The sequence below is a fragment of the Vulpes lagopus genome, chromosome 10, assembly GCF_018345385.1.
Source record: "Vulpes lagopus strain Blue_001 chromosome 10, ASM1834538v1, whole genome shotgun sequence".
In the NCBI taxonomy this organism is placed as follows: Eukaryota; Metazoa; Chordata; class Mammalia; order Carnivora; family Canidae; genus Vulpes; species Vulpes lagopus.
In genome coordinates this window covers 83,923,251-83,949,775 of record NC_054833.1, presented here as the reverse complement: position 1 = coordinate 83,949,775, position 26,525 = coordinate 83,923,251, and the positions used below count along the sequence as shown (strand labels likewise).

Here is a 26,525-nt window from a genome sequence, read left to right as displayed (position 1 = left end):
GCTCCATGCAGGGAGCCCGATGCGGGACTCAGTCCCAGGACCCTGGGATCATGACCTGAGCTGAAGGCAGACGCTCAACCACTGAGCCACCAAGGTGCCTCAGAAAATCAAACGTTTTTATAGAAATTAGAGTGGGACATACAGCCCCACGTTTGCAATCCTGCCCACCCTAGAATCCTGCTCCTACAAGCAGTGACGATCACTGTCTAGCACAGAGGCCAGCAAACTGCAGCCCCTGTTTTGTAAATAAAAGTTTTATTGGAACACAGCTGTGCCCATTTATTTATGTATAATCTTTGGATATTTTCATGCTACAAGTTCAGTTGTATGTGAACTGAGTCTATATGTGACTCACAAAGCCTAAACTATTTATTACTTGGCCCTTTACAGAAAAATATTGCCAATCCCTGGACTGAAGTGTCTTCCTGTTTCTAAGCCTTGACTTTGAATCTTTTTCCCTGCCATCGTGGGATGGCGGGGAGGCGTTAGAAGGTTCTGGTGCACGCCCAGGCATGGCCAGGCATGCCAGCTCCCCCAAATTGGACCTGCATGACCTTGGCAGGTTTCCTTCATGCCTCTGAGCTTCGTTTCCCTATCTGTAAAATGGGACCCAGCACAGTATGTACATTAGAGGCTTCCTTGAGGACCATGATTTAACACATCGATAACACTAGAGAGAAACGTCTAGGTCTGTTGTGCTATTTGTGATCAGGTGTAATAATAAAATAGTGGGTTTTGTCCTTCCCCCCACCCCCCACCAGGGTGGTTACTGAAGGGAAGGCAGATTTAGCTCCCTACACCAGCAAAAGCCTGCCCTCCCAGTATAGACACATCTGGGCTTTGGGGTGAAGTCACAGGCACAGTCTACAAAATTTCTCCTGAGTAAGATTCACAGCTGAGCTTCCTGCCAGTATCTGGCTTCCTCATCATTAATAGCTGCCTTGTTCAAGAGGTTTCCTTTCTTTCTTTCAAATTATTTTATTACAAGCCTGTCTTTACGCCTCTCAAATATCAACCTCTTGCTCATAAGATAGATTTTAGTTAGTTGTGGGATGGGGCTTGAGTACAAAGTACCAGCAGCTCACCAATAGCCTTCCTGTTAATTATTGTAGAATCGAGTCTGTTCAAAATGATATTTCTAAATTTTAAAGCTCTCCTCACCTCTCTGGTCTTTTCTCCAAATAATTATTTTAAAACGAGCAGCTTCTTGTTTGCTGCACAAGTAGTTGTATTTATTGTCTCCTGCAAAATGTTACATGCCTGAGTGGAAAAAGTCCTTGCAAAAGTTTGTAAATGGAGACAGTGCCCAGAGCTTGTTTATCCTGCATGTGTGATGCCAGATGGCTTACTTCCCTCATCTCAGGTTCCACTTTTTGAGAAGAGGACATTAGGCTGAATCACTGAGATCCTATCATCTCTGAAAGCCAAAGAATATATAAATCTGCAGAAGAGGATAATTCTTGCTCTACATAATAGTTAGTAGGTGGTGATGAGGCATGGTTAATATGATCTGAGCCTATGCAAATATAAGGCATATAGTTACCTTTCTAGAATTCCATGAATTCTGGGTCTGGATGAGCCTTACCAGGCTAGCTGACTTGCTTTTTTGTTATGTTTTTGTTTGTTTGTTTGTTTGTTTGTTTGTTTTAAAACCATCCCAGTGTGCTACATTCTTTATTTTCACCTGGATCCAAATTCTAGCTTTTTCCTCCTTCCTGGAGAACTCCCATTAGCATTTATCGCAGGCAGGTATGCCGGAAATGAATTCCCTCAGCTTCGGTTTGTCTGGAAAAGTCTGCATGTCATCTGCCTCTTGCAAGATGCTGTTCCTGCGTCTAGAATTCTGGGTTAACTGGTTTGTTAGTTTGTTTCCTCTGAGGGACTCCGTGCCCCTCTGGCTCCCATGGCTGCCAGTGGAAGTCTACCATCATTCCTGTCTTTGTTTTTCCTCGCTCTAGTGTTTTTCTCTCTCTTCTGCCCTCAAGACCTTCTCTTTACCTTTGGTTTGTGGTGTGTCCGGGGGTGGAGTGCGTGCGTGTATTTTGGTATTCATGCTGTTTGTGGTCTTTGGAATCTGGGGCTTCGTTTTCCTTCATTAATTTTGGGAAACTCTCAACCATTATCTTTTTAAATATTTCTTCTGCTCTTTCTCTGTCTCTTTGTGGGACTCCACATACATGTCTTCAGATGGTTTGATGTTATCCTCCCACAACATCTGGATACTCCGTTCAGTGTTCGTTCGCTCTTTTGCTCTTTGTCCTACAGTTTACAGAATCTGTGCTCCCAGCTATTCCAAACTGTCAGTTAACTGACATGTGGCCTTTAAGAAAACACTAATACTGGGACACCTGGGTAGCTCAGTGGTTGAGCATCTGCCTTCAACTCACATTGTGATCCCAGGGTCCTGGGATGGAGTCTTGCATCAGGGTTTCTGTGGGGAAACTGCTTCTCTCTCTCTGCCTGTATCTCTGCCTCTCTCATGAATAAATAAATAAAATCTTTCTAAAAAATAGTTTTTAAAAAATAACACATTAATATTGGAGTGCCTGGGTTGATCAGTGGATCAAGTGTCTGCCATGGGCTCAGGTCATGACCTCAGGGTCCTGGAATCCAGCCCCAGGTTGAGCTCCCTGCTCAGAGGGGAGTCTGCTTCTCCCTCTTCCTCTGCCCCTCCCCCTGCTTGTGCTCTTTTTCTCTCTCTCAAATAAGTAAATCTTTAAGAAGAAAAAAAGAATATGTTAAAATTGTATCTCAGTTCTTCTAACCCCCTTGTGTGGTGACCATCTCACTCCTGAGTCCTGTCAAAGGGGACACAGTATCATCTCTGCTTGGAGGAGCTTGTCACTCCCTGACCTCTGACCTCATCCAGGTCCTAGATGGGCTCCAGTGAAGTTGTGACATCTGTAGGTTATCTGGATTTTTCTTGTTGTTAGGATGGGAATGGTATTCTGTTGTGAATTTTGACATTCTAAGCAAAAAGCAGAACTGTCGTACCTTAGATCTGTGTATGCATATTTAACTGAGTAAGTGTTCAGTTCATCAACACCTCCATATCTCTTCCAAACATGCGAGCATTCAGAGCAGGTCGGCTCTTCTTCCCTCCCACCCTGATTCCGTGCTATAGTGAGTAGCACTTGGTTTCTATCTTAGTTTCCTCTGCCACACAGAGGCAGCATTATTTAATGCAGTCAATGTTAATTTTGGCTTTCCCACGTCCTCATCAGCTTCTTTGCTCATCACTCTTCTTCCATCTCAGGCACTCCTTATGAAATAACTTTTCTTCTTTCCAAAGTACATACTTTTGGAGCCTCCTATTCAAAATGTGGTCTGCGAAGCAGTGGTGTCAGTCTCCTCTGGGAACTTGTTAGAAGTTCAGAGACTCAGAACCTGCCTCAGGCCTACCAGGTTAGAATCAGCATTGCATTCCCACATAATTCATCTGCAGTGAATTATGGGGAGCACTGATTTAGGACAGTGTTTGCCTAATTTGCTGGTAATCAGAATAACCTGGGGTGAATAACTTCAGCACCTTGGGACCTGTCCGGGTCTGCTCAGGCTGCCATAAAAGCACACTATAGGCTGGAAGTTCAAGATCAAGGCATTTCCTGGTGAGAACTCTCTTCTGGGCTCCCAGCCAGCCACCTTCCCCTTGTGTCCTCATGGGTAGAGAGAGGGCATTCTGGTGTCTCTCTTCTTCTCAGGATCATGGCCCCAGCCCATGACTTCATCTAACCTTTATCCCTCCTCAGTCCTACTGGGGGTCAGGGCTTCAATTATGAACTCAGATAGAACCACAGTCAGGGCAGAACAGGCCTTAGCCCGGGTGCAGTCTCCAGATCTATACCAGATCGATTACATGAGACCTCTCTTGTGATCAGGCAAGTTTGGGGGGCAGCGCTTTAAAAATCTTTCAGTGGTGGACCCCTGGGTAGCTCAGTCAGTTAAGCATCTGCCTCAGCTCAGGTCATGATCCCGGGGTCCTGGAATGGAGCCCTGCATCAGGCTCCCTGCTTGGTGGGGAGCTTGCTGCTTCTTCTCCCTCTGCCTGCCATTCTCCCTGTTTGTGCATGCTTTCTCTGTTTCTCTCTGTCAAATAAGTAAATAACATCTTTTATAACTAACTAAATGAATAAATAAATAAATATCTTTCAGTAGTAAACATTGTTTGTTTATTTGAAAATAACTTCATTGATAGTTTAGCTGGTGGAACAATCTGGACCTAGTTATCCCTCAGTGGCTTAAAGACTTAGTCCCACAGTCTTCTGGCTTCCATTGCCACTGTCCAGGAATCTGGGCCCGTCTGTTATTCTTCATCAGGAACTTTCTTTCCCTCTGAGCTTTTCTTTATCTTCGGTATTTTTCACTTTTACCATGAGGCATTTAGCTATGTAAATGTGTTTTGTTCATTCTGCTCTGGGGAGATTATGCTTCCTGAATCAGCATTGACACCATGTATTTATTGCAGGGAGTTGTATACTATCTTTCTGAATATTGTGTCTCCCACAGGACCTCTCTTCTCCCATTCTAAAATCCTGATTACGTGTGTCCTCGATCCTTCCCATGCTGTCCTCTGCATCTCGGGAGAGTTTCCCTCTCTGACTTGGTCCTGCATTCTGGGTAAATTGTTCTGAAATACATTCAAATTCAGTAAACCTCTACTCACCTGTGTTATATCTGCAGAAATTCTTCCAAAAATAACCTGCAATAACTTGGAACACATACCCTTTAGGACACTGCATTTTCTCATATACGAACTAAAATGTTGGTTGTGTTTTGCAAAATGTCAGTTCTCCATAAATATATCTGAATACTTCTGTACTGCAGTGCAGTAAAGCTTTAGATGAAACCCCATGATTAGATGGCATGCTGTCACTCAGATTTCAATCAGCAAAATAAACAGTGCACCTCAGTGGAAAAAAATCCATTTTAGATTTATTTTTAAATTTAATCTCAGTGGGGGCACCTGGGTGGCTCAGTCAGTTGAGTATTTGATTCTTGGTTTCAGCTCAGGTCATGATCTCAGGGTCTTGAGATGGAGCCCTGCGTCAGAATCTGTGCTGAGCTCTGAGTCGGCTTGAGATTCTTTCCCCCTCCCTCTCCCTCCTCCTCTGTTCCTCCTCCCACTTGCACTCTCCCTTTCTTAATTTCTCTCAAAAAAAAAAAAAATAGTACTAGAAGATCTAGCCTCAGCAATCAGACAACATAAAGAAATAAAAAGCATCCACACTGGCAGAGAGGAGGTCAAACTCTCACTCTTCGCAGATGACATGATCCTCTATGTGGAAAACCCAAAAGGCTCCACCCCAAAATTTTTAGAACTCATATAGGAATTCAGCAATGTGTCAGGTTATAAAATCAATGCACAGAAATCAGCGACATTTCTATACACTAACAATGAGACAGAAGAAAAAGAAATTAAGGAAACAATCCCATTTACAAATGCACCAAAAAACATAAGATACCTAGGAATAAACCTAAACAAAAAGGTGAAGGATCTGTACTCTGAAAACTATAGAACAATTATGACAGAGATTGAGGGTGGGAAAACATTCCATGAGCATGAATTGGAATAATGAATATCGTGAAAATATCTATGCTACCCAGAGCAATCTACATATTCAGTGTAATCCCCATCAAAATACCATGGCTTTTTTTCACAGAGCTGGACAAATAATCCTGAAATTTGTATGGAACCAGAAAAGACCCCCCAATAGCCAGAGGAATGTTGAAAAGAAAACCAACGCTGGCGATGCCTGGGTGGCTCAGCAGTTAAGTGTCTGCCTTTGGCTCAGGGCATGATCCCAGTCCCAGGATCAAGTCCCACATGGAGCTCCCCACAGGGAGCCTGCTTCTCCCTCTGCCTATGTCTCTGCCTCTTTCTCTGTGTCTCTCATGAATGAATAAATAAAATACTAAAAAATAAATAAAATAAAATAAAATAAAATTAAATTAAATTAAATTAAATTTAAAAAACAAAGCTGGGGCATCTCAATTCCTGACTTAGCTCTATTACAAAGCCATGATCATCAAGACAGTATGGTACTGGCACAAAAACAGACATACAGATAAATGGAACAGAATAGAGAACTCAGAAATGGACCCTCAACTTTATGGTCAACTCATCTTTGACAAAGCAAAGCAAGAAAGAATATCCAATGGAAAAAAAGTCTTCAATAAACAGTGTTGAGAAAACTGGACAGCCACATGCAGAAGAATGAAACCGGACCATTCTCTTACACCACACGCAAAAATAGACTCAAAATGGTTGAAAGATGTAAATGTGAGACTAGAATCCATCAAAATCCTAGAGGAGAACACAGGCAACAATCTCTGTGACCTCGGCTGCAGCAACTTCTTGCTAGACATGTCTCCAGAGACAAGGGAAACAAAAGCAATATGAACAATTGGGGCTTCATCAAGATAAGAATCTTCTGCAAAGCAAAGGAAACAGTCAACAAAACAAAAGACAACCTACAGAAAGGGAGAAGATATTTGCAGATGACATGTCAGATAAAGGGCTAGTATGCAAGATCTTTAAAGAACTTATCAAACTCAACAATCCAGTCAAGAAATGGGCAGAATACATGAACAGACATTTCTCCAAAGAAGACCTAAACATGGCCAAAAGACACATGAAAAATGCTCCACATCACTTGTCATCAGGAAATACACATCAAAACCACAACGAGATACCATCTCACACCAGTGAGAATGGCAAAAATTAACAAGACAGGAAACCACAGGTGTTGGAGAGGATGTGGAGAAGGGGAGACCCTCCTGCACTGTTGGTGGGAATGCAAGCTGGTGCAGCCACTCTGGAAAACTGTGTGGAGGGTCCTAAAGAAGTTGAAAATAGAGCTACCCTATGACCCAACAATTGCACTACTGGATATTTACCCCAAAGATACAGATATAGTGAACGCCGGGACACTTGCCCCCCAATATTCATAGCTCAATGTCCACAATAGCCAAACTGTGGAAGGAGCCTCGATGTCCTTCGACAGATGAATGGATAAAGAAGATGTGGTGTGTATACAATGGAATATGGCTCAGCCATCAGAAAGGATGAATACCTACCATTTGCCTCAACGTGGATGGAACTGGAGGGTATATGCTGAGTGAAGTAAGACAATCAGAGAAGGACAATCATCGTCTGGTCTCACTGATAGGTGGAATAGGTGGAATACAAGAAATAGTGAAAAGGGGGATCCCTGGATGGCTCAGTGGTTGGGTGCCTGCCTTTGGCCCAGGGCGTGATCCTGGAGACCTGGGATCGAGTCCCACATCGGGCTCCCTGTGTGGAGCCTGCTTCTCCCTCTGCCTGTGTCTCTGCCTCTCTCTCCCTGTGTCTATCATGAATAAAATCTTTAAAAAAAGAAAGAGAGAAAGAAAGAAAGAAAGAAAGAAAGAAAGAAAGAAAGAAAGAAAGAAAGGGGGCAGCCCTGGTAGCGCAGCAGTTTGGCACGGCCTGCAGCCTGGGGTGTGATCCTGGAGACCCTGGATCAAGTCCCACATCGGGCTCCCTCCATGGAGCCTGCTTCTCCCTCTGCCTGTGTCTCTGCCTCGCTCATTCTCTCTCTCTCTCTCTGGGTCTCTATGAATAAATAAATAAATAAAATCTTTAGAAAGAAAGAAAGAAAGAAAGAAAGAAAGAAAGAAAGAAAGAAAGAAAGAAAGGAAGGAAGGAAGGAAGGAAGGAAGGAAGGAAGGAAGGAAGGAAGAAAGAAAGAAAGAAAGAAAGAAAGAAAGAAAGAAAGAAAGAAAGAAAGAAAGAAAGAAAGAAAAATAGTGAAAGGGACCATAAGGGAAAGGAGGGGAAACTGAGTGAGGAAAAATTAGAGACGAAGACAAACCATGAGAGACTCCTAACTCTGGGAAATAAACAAAGGGTTGCAGAAGGGAAGGAGGGTGGGGAGATGGGTTGGCTGGGTGATGGGCACTGAGGAGACCACTTGACGGGATGAGCACCGGGTGTTATACTATATGTTGGCAAGTTGAACTTAAATTAAAAATAAATACATAAAATATTTTTTAAAATTTAATCTCAGCAACTCCATTCTTTTGTGTTTCTGGAATTTATAGTTTATTCTTTCACAAACTAAATGTTTCATGACCTTGTTTTCAATGTTTCATGACCTTGTTTTCAATGTTTCCTTTTACTTCTTCAAACACACTTGGATTATTTTCTGTGTCAGTGAGGCATTGCTGCCTGACAAACTGCCCGGGGGTCAGGGATTAGAACAGCATTCGTTTACAGGAACATACACACAGCCGAGGCACAAGTCAGCTGACGGGGGTCGGGTTCACAGGGCTACTCTTCTCCGTGTCAACTGCACCCCCTACAAGGACCAGCAAGTGGGCCAGGGCCGATGCCTCTCCCAGCGGAAGTCTAAGAGGACAGCTGAAGACACGCAGGCCTCCTGGGCTGTAGGCTCCTCGTTCTGTTGGCCAAAACAAGACTCGGAGCCAATGCACACACAAGGGAAGGAGAAAATGTTCTCTGGTGAAGGCATGGGGGCAGAAAGGAGTCGAGATTTGAGGCCACACCTTGGGGATCAGAGAATTCCCAAAACCCCAATCCTTGGGGATCATAGTTCTGCTGTCTGTTTTGCACACTCATGGAAGCTGGTCTTTTCATCAGCACGAATCCATCTCGCCCTGCTTCATCTGTGGGGACCCCGTGTCTCTCGGGCCAAGCACCTTCCCTCCAGAGAACATGTGTTTGTTTCCATCAGGCACCTGGGGAGGCCACCAGCCTGGGCCTGCTTAAAATGAGTGTCTCAGCTTGAGGTTTCCTTGGCCACATCGTCACGTGAACTCATACCCATACCCTCATGACAGCCAGCCTGTGATCACAATGCTCTCCAGGGAGGAGGGTTGTTTTCCACGTGGCCAAGATTTCTATAGCCTTCTTTTTCGGGACAGATAGACACAGAGAAGGAACATAAATCATTCAAATCAAGGTCAACCTTTAGAAAAGCAAAACTTACAGACAAAATTGTCAAAAAAACATTTTTTTCAAAATATTTTTTTAATGTAGAGACTCTGTGAAAATAATCCACATGTTACAGAAGTTATGTGAACAAATATAAAAGACCAGAGAGTGGATTCTACATCAGTTGGGTAGTACGGAAAGCTACTCCCTTCTGGAATTACAAAGGGGGAACAGATCTTTGTTGGGGTCGGTTTGCTGTGTCTCCTGCTGGTCCTGTTTAAGCATTAGAGGAGTCTTCATTTCTATTCAGCCTTTGTGTCAAAAGAGCCTCACTGTTTTGTTCTCCAGTTAATAATTGGGGCCCCTGGAGGGCTCAGTCAGTTAAGTGTCTGACTCTTGATTTCGGCTCAGGTCACAATCTCAGGGTCATGGTGGGCTCTGTGCTGCGTGGAGTCTGCTAACATTATTTCTACCTCTCTCCCTCCTCTATAATAATAAAAGAATAAATTCCGATGGTACCTAGATCCTCTGTTCTAGTTGTTTTAAAGTAATTTAAAATTTTTTTTAGGGGCGCCTGGGTGGCTCAGAAAGTGAAGCATTTTCCTTCAGTTCAGGTCGAGATCTCAGAGTCCTGGGACTGAGTCCTGAATCAGGCTCCCTGCTCAGTGGGGAGTATACTTCTCCCTCTCCCTCTGCCCCTACACCTGCTCATGCACACATGCTCTCTTTGTCATCAAATAAATAAATAAAATCTTTAAAAAACATTTTTTTAGAACAGCCTTATGAAGATAGTGCAGGGCACCACTTGGGCCACACCATCTTTCCCCGTCAACCCCCGGCAACATCCTGTGACTCACTAGGATACATCGTTGCAAGTAGTGAACGAACCTTGCTACATGACCATTAACTAAGGCTACACTCTATTCAGATTTCCTCTGTCCCTCCCCCTGGTCCTGTTCTGCCCGGGGATCCTACGGGACACCACCACATGACGTCATTTGTCAGATCTCCTTGGGCTACTCGTGACTGTGATGGTTTCTCAAACTTGTTTTTATGATCCTGGTAGTTTTGAGGAACCCTGGCTCCCCCTATTCTGTAGACTGTCCCTCAGATGGGATTTGTCTGATGTTTTTCTCATGGTTGGACTGGGGTGAGGTGTTTGGGGAAGGAAGCCCGTAAGTCAGGGGGACATACATCCAGTGACTCACCACTGTTGTTGACCAAGTCGTGGTTGAGCACATGGTGTTGGTCAGGCTTCTCCACCATAAAGTTACTCTGCCCGTCACTTTCCATCCTGTCCCCATCGAAAGGTAGTCACCATGGGCAGCCCTCATCCAAGGGGTGGGGAGTTAGAATCCATGTCCAGAGAGGCAGAGCACCTGCATGAACTATTTGGAATCCTTCTGTATGGGGGATTTATCTATTTCCCCCCATTTATTTGTTTTCTCCATGACTAATTTATGTCAACATGGACATACGGATATTTATTTTATACTTCAGATTATAATCCAATACTAACTTATTTTGTTGTTCAAACTGTTCCAACGGTGGCCCCTGGGAGCTCCACCAGGTGGCTTCTGCACCCCCTGACATACTCCCAGCCCTGTGGCTTTGGGATTTTGGAGGGAAGGAGAACACTTTTTTTTGCTTTCTAGCCTTTTGAGATGTTTCAGGCTCACCTTGTGTATTTTGTCCCCACTATTTCTCCAAGGATCCCTGGTTCCTTTGTTTGGGCAACAGTGTTAGAAGCATACTCGGGTTACTAGGTGTGATCCTTGCTCCTGGGTCGTGGCTGATAGAGGACGTGTGTGCGCGCTAACCCACATGTGTACACGTTATCTGTAGCGCTTCTGTATGCAATCCTCTGTGTCTATATCAGGGCTAAACAGGAGCCTCTAATCCGTTACCACATGCATCCTTCCAGCCTGCTGCCGTGGCCCTAACATCCCACCGCAGCGGTGACGAGCCCGGCCATCTGCCAGCCCCTCCGTACTCCCTCAATCCCAATAGTCATGTCATGCATTCCAGGGGACCAAGCTCCCCAACTACAGGACAGCACTGATGGACAGTTCCTCCGCCTTGGTCTTACACACAATTCATTGCCAAGGTTACTTAGGCTGGCCACCCTTCCTGCCTGGGAATCTGCCCTGTGCTCCTCTGTTCTACATCCAGCTCCGCTACTCCACGCCCCTGCCAAATGCCTGGCGATCATTGTCTACTACATCTCTGCTTTTGTTCTTTCAGACTGTCGTCTAACTGGAATCATGCTGAATGCAGCTTTTTCGGATGGCTTCTGCACTCAGCAGTATATGCTTAGGATTCATCCATTCATCTTTTTGTGGCTTGATAGGTTATTTCTTTTTATTGCTCAATAATAATGCCATTGTATGGACATAATAGCTTACTTATTCATTACTCCATTGAAGGGCATCATGGTTGCTTCTAGTTTTTTGGAATTACAAACAGAAAGAAAACCTGCTATAAAATTCACATTTGGGTTTTTGTGTGGATATAAATTTTTGAACCAGTTGGGGAAACACAGGAGCAGAATTGCAGGATCGTATTGTAAAGACTGTGTTTAGTTCTGTAAGAACCTCCCAAACTGGCTTCCAGGGTGGCTACACCATTTTGGGATTTGTGGATGTTTTCCTCTATTCTATTTTGTCTCTTTCCTTTGTGCTGTGGTCTGCAGCTTCTTTCTTAGGCAGGTTGGGGGTGTGGTAAAGCCTGTAAACCCAATTCTTCACTTCTGCTCTTTCTTAACGTTTTCGCTTCTCTGGTGATATTCACCACAAACTACGTCCACTTCCTGCCTTTTGTACCAGACCTTATAACTTAATCCTCATAACCACTAAATGTTTTGTTTGCTGACTGTGATGTCAGGTCACCCAAGCCCATATCTTTGGACTCTTTTGGGTTTTTCTTAATGATGTGTCATGTTTGCCTACTTCTTCTTGTGGGGGGACTTCTCTCGGCTTTCCTGCCCTGCCCATGACCTGGGGATGCCCCATGAGGAGGATCTGGTGGGTGGGTGCACTGCATGGAGCTGGATCCCTGGCACCAGCTCACGGGCTCCACCCTCACCCATTCCTCCCACTTCTAGCCCTTTTGTGGAGAACTAGCCTCCTGGAGCCTTGGTGCCCAGGGGAAGGCCACCACAGGCCCTTCTTTCTGGGGAGGGCATCTCCCTGTCCGGGATTTCACTCCATAGGTTCCTGCCTGCAGTGCTCAGGCAGGTTTCTGCAAACCCCCGTGTTCTTGGATGTGCAGCTCATTCTCCTCCCTGGGGAGGGAGCCACGGTCACCTTCAATTTCTTTATCCTGATCAGAAGCGAAAACCCCTTCTCCTTGTCATGTCCAGAGCTCTGGTGTCCTTCCTGTCCTCTGTCCCTGAGGGCATGGCCCTTCGGGGTCCAAGGTCTAGTTCTCATCCCAGGGCTCCGGATTAATGAGCTTGACAAACACCCGCAGGGCAGCCATGTCTTAGCACCCATGAACCCACATCATTTCTGGGTCCGACCAGCACTGTTCTTCTGTTTCCTCGCGGGGTTGGAGCTTTCTGAGGCGGGGCCCCTGTCGGGCTCATATCAGAATCTTCGGTGCCTGGCACTGGGGCTGGCTTACTACAATAATCAACCAAAGTTGTTGGACTGATGGACGAACAAATGGTAGATGGAAAGAGCTGCGACAACAGGTAGAAGAGAAATGCCTCTGCCCACCCACTCCAGACACCATGTTTCATAAACACTACTCCCAATTGCCAGGAGCCCAGGGAGAACCCAACATTTGGGGAGCCTCCTGCACCCTCTGCAGTCTCTGACCTGCATGAGGCCCCATTCCCTCCTTCCCACCAGGTCTCCATGTGCCTGCCTGGTGGAGAAAACCAGCCACAAGCCAGGTCTGTAAGTGGCCAGACGTGGCAAGCCCTCTGCCTGGACGTGACTCTCTCCCATCCCTCCTCCTCACCCCTTCCCCACCCCCACTCCAGGCAGAATTGACAACCACCTGGAAGATCCCAATGCTGACCAAGCATCCCAATGCTGACCAAGCAATGCCTCCTGTGCAGAGGAGGGATGGAGGAAAGGTGGCCCATGGGTCAGAAAGTAAAAGTGACATCCTCTCCTCTTAAATGAGCCTATTGTTCCTGCCTTGGTAGGAGGTCAGGAGCTGCCCACCTTGCATGGGTGTGGCCCATAACCCTTAGATCAAAGACAGGTCAGAAGGGAAGGACGTCCCTCTCAGGAATCCTCTGGGCTCTGGAAGATGGGGGTAGGGCAGAGAGTGGTGGGGTGGGCAAGAGAGAAGTTCTGCTGGGTGATACTGATAACCAGGCCTGGCTACAGGAGGTAGGCAGCCCCCAGAGTGCCCTGGACCCTGACACTGCAGGAAAATGTCAGGGTTGTCCCCAGCGAGCCCCAAGGTGCCCCAGGAGGGGGCTGGAGGCAGAGAGCTGAGTGCTGTGTTTCTCCCCAGGTAAGCAGCTGACACTCTTTCCTAGCCGGCTTTGCTTCTCAAAGGAAGAGAAGACCATTGTAAAACGAAAACCCCGAGGTAGCTTTGCCTTCCCTCTCAAAACAAGTCCAAGCAGTGGGCTGGAACTGGGCCCCCTGTGGGCTGGGTGATTCATGGCAGCCCAGGGAGTGAAGCTAGGGAATGGTGCCCTGCCCCAGGTACCCAGAGTCCCATAGAAAGACAGCACAGTGGCAGGGATACAGCCATGAGCACCTGCTAGAAGCATGATGTTCCCTGGGACACCTTTGGAACAAAAGCATGAGTGACCCTACACTCCAGGCTGGAGGCACTATCCCTGAGACCAGGCAGGTGCACATTTATACAACCAGCTAGTTCCAGGTAGGAGGGTTGGGGTGGGGGGCACAGTGTGCAGAGGTGAGCAGCACAGGCAGGCTGCCTGGAAGAGGTAGCAGGGGCGAGAGCTGGCTGGCAGTAGGCAGGACAGTAGATTGGCCTGCTTCAGTCTTGGGGACCCAGGGCAGCTATGGGAGTCAGTGGAGGCAGAGGGTGTAAGGAAACTCCCAGGTCACAGCAGGGTTAAGCCAGTGTGATGCTCACCTTTACATAAGGCCCCAATCCTGGGTCTCCTGGGAGGACGTGCCTTCAGGGCCCCAGGCTGGACTTCCCACCCTCCCCCCCGGGGCTAGGGGTTGAGGCCTGGTCCTGCCTACCCCAGACGACTCCCCCGCTGCACCCAGTCCTACTCCACCTCGCCACTGGCTCACACCATGTCTTGCCTACAGCCATCCAAGAGCCCAAGGAGATGGGCGAAATCTGCACCACCCCTGGCTGTGTGATAGCGGGTAAGCCCCCTTCCCCACACTTCTGCAGCCCTGCCAGGGAGGGAAGGTTCCCGGGATGCTAGCGCAGGGCCCCCCACCCTCAAAGGGAGCCACTTCAAGACGTGGCATGGGGAGTGGTGGGCAGACCCTAACCCTGCCTGCAGGTGGGGTCTCTGCAGTGGGTGAGGAAAGCTGGTGTGCCCCCCAGGCAGCCACCCTGCCCCCGTGGAGGTCCCTGTGAGGAGGAGGATGGTAATCCGCTACAGGGTCTCCTTCCTACAGTTACAGAAAAGTCACATGAACATACGAGCATCCTCCCACGAATTTGTCATAAAATCGGAGTCCATGTGCTGCTATTTGCAGACTAAAACAATGAAGGACCAACAGTGAAAACTAAGAAATGAGATTTTTTTTCTGCCCACATTGGGGGTGCGGACAGGCGTGGACGGGCACTCCATGCTGGTGCTTCCTGCCAGGCCGCAGCCAAGTGGGACAGAAGCGAAGGAGGGTCCCTGGCTTGGAAGGTGGGGGGGCATCCACCATGGCTGAGAGTCCTCAGTGGGAACCCTAGACCCCACTGACCCTGCACACTTGGGGTGCTGGGGGCAAAGCCATCCTCTCTAACTGCAGACAAACCCTGAATGGAGGATAAGAACCGCCCTCCACCCCACAGTGAGTGGGCTCTGGGAGCAGGGCCAACAGCTGAGCACCTCCTGGGAGTCGGGCAGTCCTGGTCATTGCCTGCCTCCAGACTGCTGGCGTCCCAGGTTTGCAAATGTGGAAGTGAAGGGCAGGACAGTCACAGGATTCCAGGTCATGCGGCTAATGAGTCATAGCCCTAGAACTTGCACCCTTGCCTCTGACCTCCCTGAGGCTCAGAGAGGGTGATTAACACTCCCAAGGGCACACAGCTGTGATGGAACATCTAATAGTCCATCAGCTGCCCATAACCGGGTGCCCCCCTCCCTCTCCACCCGTCCCCACGAGCAGCCTCCAGGATCCTCCAGAACATGGACCCATCCAGGGAGCCCTGTGACGACTTCTACCAGTACGCATGTGGAGGCTGGCTGCGGCGCCACGTGATCCCTGAGACCAACTCCCGATACAGCGTCTTTGACATCCTCCGAGACGAGCTGGAGGTCATCCTCAAAGGTGAGAGCAGCTGCGACCTTGGGGGTGGAGCTGGGATGAGGCCAAGTACCTGCCTGGCTCAGGGGTGGCCATGAGGCCAGTAGGGCCAGTGGGGCCGGGCTGCTGGGCCCGCCCTGGTCCAGTGGGCACGGTGCCCAGCCGGGGCAAAGGGACCACCTCTCGCTGAATGTTGGGGGGGCGGTGCTGGGTGCTTTGACCTGGCTCTCCCAGCAGCTGCCTCGGGCCTCCATCCAGCTTCCCCTCTGCCCGCAGGGGTGCTAGAGAATGCCACCGCCCAGGACAGGCCGGCTGTGCAGAAGGCCAAGATGCTGTACCGCTCCTGCATGAACGAGAGTGAGTGGAGGGGTGTGGGGGTGGAGAGGGCAGCTCCAGGACCCACAGCCCCTGCAGCACAGCACAAAGCAGTGGATGCCACTCAGGAATCAGGCCAGAGGGGCTGTGCTCCCACCTGACCACTGGGTGCAGCCTCCCCTGAGGACCCAGACTTACTGCTGGCTCCCTGTCTTCCTATTAACACACTGACCCCAGCCGTGGGCCACAGTATCCAAACAGGAGGAAAACAGTGAGGACCCCACCTTGCAGCCCCTGTCTCCCCCCTCCCCCCTTCACCTTATTTTCTACTGAAGTTCCAAAACTCCCTGCTGAAGTATGGAAGCATCACTGCCCTGGAGAAGCTGTTCCCATTCTATCCAGAGGGCTCTGTCAGCCCCATGCCGGAGCTCCTCTACCCCGTCCCCTGCCCACAACACCCACTGGGCACCCCAGGGAGCACTCCCAGGCCACAGGGCCCCTCAGGCTGGCCTGCTGGCCCCCTCCCACACTCTGTGACCTGCCAGCCCATCTGCTTCCACCCACCCCAGACCCTGTCACAGCTGCACCGTCTGATGGGGTCGGGCTTGCAGTGTCCGTGCAGGTCCATGGGAAGGTGGATGCCACCCCCACTGGGCATCTGGGTGAGTGACCCCTCCTTTCCTCTCAGGCGTGATAGAGAAACGAGATTCACAGCCCCTGCTAAACATCCTGGACGTGATGGGAGGCTGGCCAGTGACCATGGATAAGTGGAACCAGAGCGTAGGTAAGGCCAGGGCCTGGTGGCTGCCTCACCTTGCAGACAGGTGGACACCCCCGAGGTTCCTTGTAGCCAAGCCCTTGGAGGCTCATGCTGGCAAGCGTGTACCAGCTGCCAGTGGGCTCCCGTGGCTGGATGTCCCACTGCTACAGAGGGTAACCCTTCCAGACCCCCCAAGTGGGGGAGAGGCTGCCAGGTGCCCCAGGTGGACTGTTCCCAGGGACCCCCAAGCATGCTTGCCACCATGAGCCAGGCGGGGGCCCCGATGCCCCTCGCATTCTGGGTTCTGGAGACTGGGATGGACTCTCAGACGAGGGCCTGGTTGCTCTCCAGCCCGAGGCACTGACTCCCCAGGCCCCAAGTGGGAGCTGGAGCAGCAGCTGGCCTTGATGAACACACAGTTCAACAGGCGTGTCCTCATTGACCTCTTCATCTGGAACGATGACCAGAATTCTAGCCGGCATATCATCTACGTACGAGGGGCACCGGGGTCCGAGTTAGGCTGGGTCCCTCGTGCCCCGCTGGGGGTGCTCGCAGGGCAGTGGAGGGCCAGCCAGGGCTGGGGTTGGGGGGTTGGGGGAGCTCTAGGGGTGTTCCCAGGGCCCTGCTCCTGTGACCTGCTCACGGACACCTGCCACCCGACGAAACGGGTCAGGTCAGGGGAGCTGGCCTGTGGGCCAAGCCGCTTCCTCAGGACCATCTGGCTGGGCCTTTGGCTCCAGGGCAGGAAGACTGGCCTCAGAAAGCTGCTACTGGCCACGGCTAGGCCACATCTTTCTGGGAGGGCAAGGGTGCCATGAGGCTGTGCAGGTAGCCCAGCACCCCCTCGGGTGAGCCCCCGCAGCCCTCCGCCTGTCACAGAGCAGGGCTGGGTGGGGGAGCCAGGGCCTACACGCAGTGGTGCGTCCCCCTTCCCAGAGGATCCCGTGTTTCCACTGGGCACAGTTTACGGGGAATGGAGAGAACTGCTGTCCTCCTCAGCCAGGCTGTGGGGCCTCGGCTCCTTGCCCGGGGTTCACATCCTCTGTGTCTCCAGATAGACCAGCCCACCTTGGGCATGCCATCCAGAGAGTACTATTTCAACGAGGGCAGCAACCAGAAGGTGAGTCAGGCTGGCCCCCGGCCCCAATGCTTTCCTGCCTGCCCCTCAGCCCTGCCTTTCTCACTTGTCGCTTTTGGGCCCCGCCGCCCCCGCTGTGATCCTTTCCCCTGGCAACCCCTTGACCCTTGTGGCCCACAGCTAGCCTCTGAGAGCATGGACAGGGGGCTCCGAGACTGCTGACAAGCTTAGCGTGGCCTTTGACATCACGAAAGGGACTGTCCCCAGATACCCCGCGCCACATGCGGGGTCAGGCTCAGCTCTGCCTGTAGTCCCGAGAGCCATACCCTGCATCCCCGCCCTGCAGTGCAGGGCTGCCACGTAGGGTCTGCTAAGATCCAAGCACAGACCACCTGAGCCCAGAGATTGCTCCCTTAACCATACTGCTCCTGCACCAAGGGAGGAGAGAGACAAGGAGCCAAGCAGGGGCAAGCCAAGTAGGAGGAAGAGCTGTGGAGCAGTCTGTGACAGGTGGAAGCTGTGAAATGACCCACTGTGAGGAAGCAGTACAGTGGGCCTCCTGGTGGAGGCAGGCTATGAGCTAGGCTGTGAAGAATGGTCCAGACAGGAGTCAGTGTGGCTGATGGAAGGAGTCCCGGGGGGAGTAGTGGAACTGAGAAAACCAAACCAGGCAGCGGCAGGGATGCAGCATCTGGGCAGTCTCATGCCGGGCAGCAATGGACCAGACCAGGCAACTACAGGCCAGCCCAGCCCCAGGTGTCTGCCCGCCTAATGCTGGAGGAGGTGGCCCCCGTGGCTCCTGCCTGCCATGAGGGAGCCCCTCCCAGGATGGGGCATGGGGAAAGCAAGTCCAGGAGGGGTGTACATCGTTGAGACCCACTTCCTGAGCCTCAGGCTGAGGCAAGCCTGACCGGGGCAGCGCACCCGACAGCCCCAGACCAGCCCTGGACCTTTACACACACCTATGTGCGCCCAGCACTTTATCCAAGACCACACAGACAGCAGAATAGGCCTCTGGTCCTGCAGGAGCCCAGGTGCACGGGGTGAAGCACCTGGAAGCAATGGAGCGGGGAGTGCAGCTCTGAGCTGTAGGGCATGGCTTCACCTATAGCCAAACACACAGGGACGGTTGGAGGAAGCAAGCCTGCTCTGCCCAGAGCTCTGGCTTCCATGCAGGCTTGTCCAGGAGTGTGAGCGGCAGCTGAGGCCCCAGCCTGGGAGGGTACGGACAGTCTGGAGGGCCCCATCCCGGGGCTCCCTGGGCCCTGCCATCACCTGCTAGCTGAGACTGAGCATCCTGGTGGGCTGCTTCATGTCATACACCCACCCCCACCCCACAGATAGCTCCATAGGGCCAAGGTGGCCGAGGCCGCCAGACTCTATTCTGCCTCCTTTGGTGCAGGTGCGGGAAGCCTACCTGCAGTTCATGATGTCGGTGGCCATGATGCTGCGGGCAGACATGAACCTCCCAGAGAACAGCTACCTGGTGCGGGAGGACATGGTGCAGGTGCTGGAGCTGGAGACGCAGCTGGCAAACGTGAGGCCATGGCCCAAGTGCGGGGGCAGGGACCCTGGGCCCCGGCTGCCCCTTACCCAGTATGACCACCTGCCCTCTCCCCTGTGCAGGCCACGGCCCCCCAGGAGGAGAGGCACGATGTCACTGCCCTATATCATAGGATGGGCCTGAAGGAACTCCAGAGCAAGTTTAGCCTGAAGGTAAGTCCTCACCCCCCACATGGCCCTGCCTCTGTCAAGCCTCAGGGGTATACCCAGGCGTGCACCTGCACAAGCATACAAGCACACACTCACACTGGGGCAGCAGCTGCCAGCTGGACCCCATCTGTGAGATGGCTGCAGCAATGACCCCACTGTTCTGAGCAGGAAACTATCCAGGAGGGGTTGCTGATTACCCAGAGCCAGAGAGATCCCCCCCAGGGCACTCTGTCCCCAAGTCTGCCCCCCGGATCTGCCCACCCCAGACTCAAGGCTACTCCACACCACCAGACCTTCAGGCCCTCCCTCCCTGCTGGCCAGGACTTATGCTCAGGGTCTGGGGGCAGAGGAGGGGTAGCCTGGACCAAAGAGAGGACCCTCCTAGCAACAAAGAATGGAGGGTGAGCACCCTCTACCCCCAAACTCAGCGAGCTGACTTCTTAAGTATCTGACTCCTCCAAGAGCCTCCCTGCATGAGGGGCAGAAATGCGGTCTAGCCACCACCAGCCTTACAACCAAGGTCCAAATCAAAAAGCAGAGCAGGTAGGCAAGAACAGAGCCAAAGTCAGAAGGTGAAGGGGAGGGGTAGGGATAGAAGCTAAAGCTCCTAACTCCTGACCAGAAAATGCAAGTGTCCAGAGCCATAGAACAAAACAGGAAAACTCAGGGAGACTCTTGCCCAGGGTGCACAGCACTCAGTATTCCAGGAGGCTCTATGGTCCCTGGATCCTGCCCTCTTCCTTGGCACTGGCTCCCAGTGGTGGCACACTGTGGCCCCCACCTCGACACAGCCCAACAACTGACCCATCCTGCAGCAGGCATGTTAGGGGCCAGGTCCTGCCCTGGCACTGGCTGCATCTGTGACCCAAGCAGCCACCTCCCACCTTGCGTCTGTGCTGCCATACAGGCCAGGAGTGAGAAAGAGCAGGACCTGCGAAATGTGTCAGAAAGCTGGGAGAGGGCAGGACCATGGCAGCCAGGAGTGGCCCACCGCGAAGCTGAGGTGCAGGAGAAGTCTTGGAGGAAGGGCCGTCTGGGGCAAGCAGCCCAAACAGAGGGGCAGCAGAGGCCAAGGTCCTGAGGCAGGAGCTGCAAGGCAGCTGGAGGGCAGATGAGGCCCAGGAGGTGAAGGGGGGCGGGGCCGAACTCCAGGGCACTGGCCTTGATGCTGCGGGGAGGGGCTTGGGGCATAGACTTGACTCACACTGAGGTCCAGGCTGCAGCATGGCCCAGGCAGGAAATGGTGGCAGCTGAGGACAAGTGTTAGCAGACATCGAGAGAGGGGTAGCCTCTGGATCTATTTGGAAGGTAGAGCCAGCAGGATCCGTAGATGTGTTAAACATGTAAAGTGAAGAAAGAGAACTCCGATGGCCTGCGGGTGCCCAACCACAGAGATGGTGCAGGAGCAGCCTCGGGAATGGCCCGGAAGCCAGGCTTTGGGGCGTCTGGTGCATAATGCTTTTACAGTGCTTAGACTTGCCTCCGCGTGAGCATGTGCACACAGCCCGTACTCAGATCAGCACCTGAGCCACAATGGACACCCCTCCTCGTGGCTCTTCCCCTGCCCTCCCCTGAAGCAGCCACCACCCTGACTTCTCCCACCACAAGACACAACATCAGAACCAGACAGTTTGCTCACTTGCACAAGGCTTCTCTTGTTCTATGTTTTGTAGGTGAGACTACATCTCACCGTCATTATACCCCATCTCGCTGGGCATCGTGCAAGCTTTCACTCCTGACTGCTGTATAATCCACTCTGAGAACATGCAACAGTTATGCCCCTGCCGTACTCTTGTTAGGCCTCTGGGTCAGATCCAGATTCCACGTCTGGAATCTTCTGAATAATGTGGCTATGCTCATTCTTGTGCATGTCTTTTGAGGTGTACTGCTGTTGGGTATCCACCTAGGAATGAGATGGCCAGGTCACAGAACACACCTACGTTCAACTTTAACAGATAACACCAAACCTTTTCCTCTGAATCATTGTAGAGTTGCTGTCCCCAACAGCAATTTATGAAACGTCCCCTTAAGATGCTTTATATATCTTCCACTAGATTTATTCTTAGCCATTTGGTTTTTTTTTTATACTGTTATGAAGGGCCCCATTTCATAGTGTATCTTCATATTCTTTGTTGCTAGCATAGATTCTGACCTCATATACAGCTATTTTACTCAGTGCACATATTAGTTCTGATAGGTTATCTATAGGTCCTTTCAGATTTTATGCACATGAAATCATGTCCTTTGTGAGCAATGGGTTTTATTTCTTCTCTTTTCAACCCTTACTGATTTCATTTCACTTAATTGTCCTACTGAACTGGCAGGGACACTCAACACAGTGCTAACATCAGAATAGTAGACAACTTGTTTCTATAAGCAATATATAAGCAATATATATATTGCAATATATAATATATAATTAATATATATATAATAATATATAAGCAATATAGTGAAATATAAAAATATAGTGAAATATAAAACATAAAACAAGTGAAATATAAAACATTTCACCTTCTTTATGTTTTCTGTGGACATGTTTGTTTCTGTTGTTGCTGCTGTTGTATGCAAATTCCCTTCATCAGATTATTGAATTTACCTTCTATTTTCTAGTTTGCTAAGCGTTTTTATCATGAACAGATGGCAAAATTTATTTAATGTCTTTCTTTCTGCATCCATTAAAATTAGGATGTGATTTTCCTGCTTTATCCAGTTATCATGGTGAATTATAGTACTCAATTTTCAAATGTTACATCAAACTTGAATTCCTTGAATAAATCTAAGTTGGCTGTGATGTACCTTCTTCCTTGTAATATCCTTATTTGGGTATTAAAGTTATTCTTGCCCCATAAATCCAATTGAGAAGAGTTTTCTCTTTTCTCTGGGAAATTTGAGTAGGTTGGCAGTATGTCTTCCTTAAATGTCAGCATCCACTGGAATAACCAGATGGGTCTGGAAATTTCTACGTGGGAATAATTCAAATTAAAGATAATTTTAAATATAAATATATTATCTATAAGACTGTATTTGCTCTTCTTTGGTTATTCTTCTAAGTTGCATTTTTTTTCAAGAATTTTTCCACCACACTGAAGTCTTTAAATACATTGGCATAATATTTGTCATCTATAGGCTAATGTCACTCACCCTTTCCCTGATTCTGATCATCTGTGTCTTCTCTTTTACTCTCTGGATATTCTTTGGTGGGAGCTGGGTTTCTTAGATACCTAGGAGCTATGTCTACCTCTCTGTCTCTCCCTCTTTCTCCCCACACCCTCCTTCCCAGGGGTTTAACTGGACCCTCTTCATACAATCTGTGCTGTCCTCTGTCAAAATCAAACTGTTGCCAGATGAAGAAGTGGTGGTCTATGGCATCCCCTACCTTCAGAACCTTGAAGAAATCATCGATGTCTACTCAGCCAGGTGAGGCCCAGGGAGGGTCCCCAGAGGCTTCAGCATCCCTGCCACCCCCATCCCCACCCCTGCAACTTCTCCTCACTGGAAAAGACCCCAAGGAGCATTTACTCTGGGATGAAGGGCATGAGCAGGTAAATGTTAGTGGCCAACAGAGCCTTAGTGAGATATGTGAACCCTCCTTGAGGTGTCCAGCATCCAGGAACAGAGAGGCTGTATCTGGGGGTTGTCCTAGAGGCTTTCTCCACCACCTTGCTTGCAGTGAGCTCCCTGCTTGGCATAGAACTTGTCGACCAAGGACCCATAAGCCAAATCACCTCTCTGGGTACATACCACTCACCTGTCCTATACCCCAACCTCTGCCTCCTGCCCACAGGACCATGCAGAACTACCTGGTCTGGCGCCTGGTGCTGGACCGCATTAGTAGCCTGAGCCAGCGATTCAAGGATGCACGGGCAAACTACCGCAAGGTGAGTGAGACTGCACAGAGGCTGCTCCTGTCCTGCCCTGTCATTTGTTTGCCTAGGACTTTGGCACTGAGCACTTACTATGAGCCAAAGACCAAGGTTCACACTGGGGTCAGAGCCATGAAAGAGACTAACAAGGTACCTGCCCTCTTGGGGCAGTTGGCAAACTGGAGATCTGCTCTTTCAAAAGCAACAAGTATGACATAAGAGGAAGGGACAGGACAGGGAGAGCCTCTCTCTGCAAAGGTGACATTAGAGACCTTGAGGCAAGAATGGCCAAGACACAAAGAGGCTGGGGGCAGATTCCCAAGGCAAGGCCACCCCAGAGCCACATAAGGGGAGGAAAGAGCTGATCTCAGGGAGAGAGATGGGGGCCAGGAATCACGGGACTTAGCAGAGCACATATTCCACGTGCCGTGAAAGCCACTGGGGTGTTAAGAGCAGGAGCCACAGTCTGGTGTCCTGCTTGTGTGTTCACTCTGGTTGCTTTGGGGGTAGGGTCAATCAGGGCAGAGGCAGGGGACCCCCTGGGAAGCCATGTGATATGGAGGGTGGTTCTGGGACAATGATCAGTGGGACGTGGAATCAGAGTGGAGACAAGTGCCATCATCCAGATGGGGTGACCGGTTGGACCAGGGCATTGGCAGCAGAAGGAGATGCCTACAGCAGAGAGTTGAGGGACAAATATAGGGGATGAGGGGTGAGGGAGTCAGGGAGACTTTGTGCTTCTTCACTAGAGAAATGGGATAGGCAGGAGTCCTCCACCACATCAGGAAAATGTGGCAGAGCAGCTTGGGGCCAGTCAGAACCCCCACTCTGGGATGTTGGGTTGGAGACACTACTAACCAAGCATCTCCACCTTGGTGATGGGAAAATTGGGGCCCAGAGAACTGGTGGCTGCAGCTAAGCTGGACATGGCCCCCAGGGCCTCCAGAGTCAACTCCAGCCTGTGCTATGGGATGGGGCTGGAGTCCTGAAGGTCAGAATCCAGCTGGACAGTCATGCCAGGGTGGCAAGAACAGGGGGCAAGGAGGCACTTGTCACTGAAAAGGGCCCTACCATTGCCCTGGGGTAAAGGCCCAACCCGGAGCCTGTGTTGGGAGTCTTCCCCGCAACCATCCCACCTGTACTCTCGGTCCTGCCCACACCCATGGCTGGCATTCAGAGGGCAGTCTGAGGTAATCTGTGCACCACCACCACCACCACCCCCACTGGCTCCTGGGCGCCCTGAGGCTGAGGACAGGGAAGCAGATGTTGGGAAATGCAGCAATGAGTGAATGAATGAATGGCTGACCGGCTGCCACAGGCGCTGTACGGCACAACCGTGGAAGAGGTGCGCTGGCGAGAGTGTGTTAGCTACGTCAACAGCAACATGGAGAGCGCTGTGGGCTCCCTCTACGTCAGGGAGGCCTTTCCTGGAGACAGCAAGGACGCGGTGGGTGCTCGACACTGGGACTGCTCCGCACCCCTGCCCATGGTCCATGGCCCAGGGCCAGGTGCATCCTCCCTGCAGGGACGCTGGCCTACAGTGGCGGGACGCGGTGGTGGTGGGGGGGTTACTGCATGCATCCCCACACCCCACATGGTGACTCCCAGCTCCCCATGTAGGAACCCCCAGGGCCCCCCAGCAGCATGTGTGTGCTCAGCGGTTCTGGGGAGCACACATTTGCCTGGTGCCCCATCACATGGGGAGGCCAGAGGCCCCACCTCCAACCCTACAGGCCTGTCTGGGAAAAGGGACAGGTTACATAGGCTATGAGTCTAGGGGTGGTCAGGATCTAGGCCCACCCAGGAGGAAGCCCAGCAGGCAGGACCCCTGTATCAGTGGGGATCATTCCTCATCCCCAACCCCAACACCACAGCAGGGACGGGGCTTTGGACCAGACCCCTGCAGCGACCCCGGAGCTGGTCATGCAGGACAGGGGCCATGCACTCCCCCCAGGTCAGAGAGCTCATCGACAAGGTACGGGCAGTATTCGTGGAGACCCTGGATGAGCTGGGCTGGATGGACGAGGAGTCCAAGAAGAAGGCCCAGGAGAAGGTGGGCGGGTGGCCGGAGCCCTGAGGTCAGGGCTTCCTGCTGGGAGAAGGCAGCCCCAGCATGGGGGCACAGAGATGAAGACGCCGAGGCTGGGTGTAGCTTGCTCAGAAAGGGGCTGTGGGCAGAAGCGGGACCAGAAGCCAAGTCTGGGAGACCCCCAGCACCCCTGGGAAGGGGTGGGGGGTGGCCATAGCCTCAGAGCAATAGCCCTCTGGGCCAGCATAACAAATGGAAGCTGAGCCGCTCTGCCCAGCCCTTGCCCCATCAGGCGCACGTTCGGCCTCGGGCTGAGCTGGTCCACATCTGTCCCCCTCACCCCAACCTGCAAGGAGGGGCCAAATCCCTGAGCGCCTTACCCACATGGCAGTGAAGTGAGGGGCAGACCCAGGACTGCCGTGGTGGGGCAGGCACAGACTGGCCCCCATGTCCTCCCTAGGCCATGAACATCCGCGAGCAGATTGGGTACCCAGACTACATTCTGGAGGAAAGAAACAAGCACCTGGACGAGGAGTACTCCAATGTGTGCCCCATCCCCAGCCAGGGGCCCTCAAAAGCCTCACCTATTCCCTTACCCCAGCCCGCCCTGCCCCTGAGCCAGCCCTGGGAACCATCAGCCTGCAATTCTGGGGCACGTGGCACTGTCACTGATACAGCCACCTTGCAGCAGAGGGCGGTGGCTCCTGAGTTGCCTGTTACCGAGGGGAAGCTACTGTTGGGAGGGAGGGAGTTACAAAAATGCCCAGAGCCAGCATTGACACCCCCACCCCCCATCTTCACCCAGAGCCCCTGGCCTTGTGCAAGACAGCCTGGTCAGTCCCAAGGCCCTGCCCTGCCTGCACCCCCGGCAGTGACCACCCCTCTCTCATAGCTGAACTTCTCGGAGGACCAGTACTTTGAAAACGGTCTCCAGAACCTCAAGGCTGGCGCCCAGCGGAGCCTCAAGAAGCTGCGGGAGAAAGTAGACCAGAACCTGTGAGTGGGGACAGCAGGTGGGAGCCAGTGGGCTGGGCACCGGGCCGGACTCAGAGCCCCGCCGTGCCTTCCACTTTTGGGCTCAGGGTCAGGGGACTGCCCAGACCTTGCCCCGGCCGTGGGCAGCACAGGTCTCATGGCATGGCCACTGGGACAGGGGCCCCAAGCAGGGGAGCCGCGTTCAGCCAGCAGGGGGCCAGGACGGAGGACTCCCAGGCACGGGCTTGGGTGACCTGCCCGTTCATCACAGCTGGATCATTGGGGCGGCCGTGGTTAATGCATTCTACTCCCCGAACCGAAACCAAATAGGTACGTTCACCCTCTCTGTGACTGACCCCAGCCCCCAGCAGCCCCCACCCCTTCCTCCTGGGGGCCTCTACCGTCACCCCACCTGTGGGGCCAGTCCTCTGC

At 51.4% G+C, this 26,525-nt stretch overlaps 1 protein-coding gene across 10 annotated transcripts in view; it reads left to right on the top strand.

Moving 5' to 3' along the window:
• The window catches only part of MMEL1 (membrane metalloendopeptidase like 1), a 32,727-nt gene that overhangs the window by 3,021 nt on the left and 3,181 nt on the right, over positions 1-26,525 (top strand). For 3 of the 10 annotated variants that reach the window (XM_041771804.1, XM_041771800.1, XM_041771799.1), the window contains exons 2-17: positions 13,409-13,486; positions 14,191-14,250; positions 15,220-15,381; positions 15,634-15,714; positions 16,361-16,456; positions 16,784-16,923; positions 17,487-17,552; positions 18,913-19,047; positions 19,137-19,226; positions 22,507-22,643; positions 23,011-23,104; positions 24,408-24,597; positions 24,964-25,142; positions 25,579-25,662; positions 26,011-26,114; positions 26,272-26,423. In XM_041771804.1, the coding sequence (XP_041627738.1) occupies positions 13,409-13,486; positions 14,191-14,250; positions 15,220-15,381; positions 15,634-15,714; positions 16,361-16,456; positions 16,784-16,923; positions 17,487-17,552; positions 18,913-19,047; positions 19,137-19,226; positions 22,507-22,643; positions 23,011-23,104; positions 24,408-24,597; positions 24,964-25,142; positions 25,579-25,662; positions 26,011-26,114; positions 26,272-26,423 (1,848 nt within the window). Of the gene's footprint in view, positions 1-13,408; positions 13,487-14,190; positions 14,251-15,219; positions 15,382-15,633; positions 15,715-16,360; positions 16,457-16,783; positions 16,924-17,486; positions 17,553-18,912; positions 19,048-19,136; positions 19,227-22,506; positions 22,644-23,010; positions 23,105-24,407; positions 24,598-24,963; positions 25,143-25,578; positions 25,663-26,010; positions 26,115-26,271; positions 26,424-26,525 lie in introns of those variants that run through there. The other 7 variants (XM_041771805.1, XM_041771802.1, XM_041771806.1 and 4 more) reach the window with 6 other exon arrangements.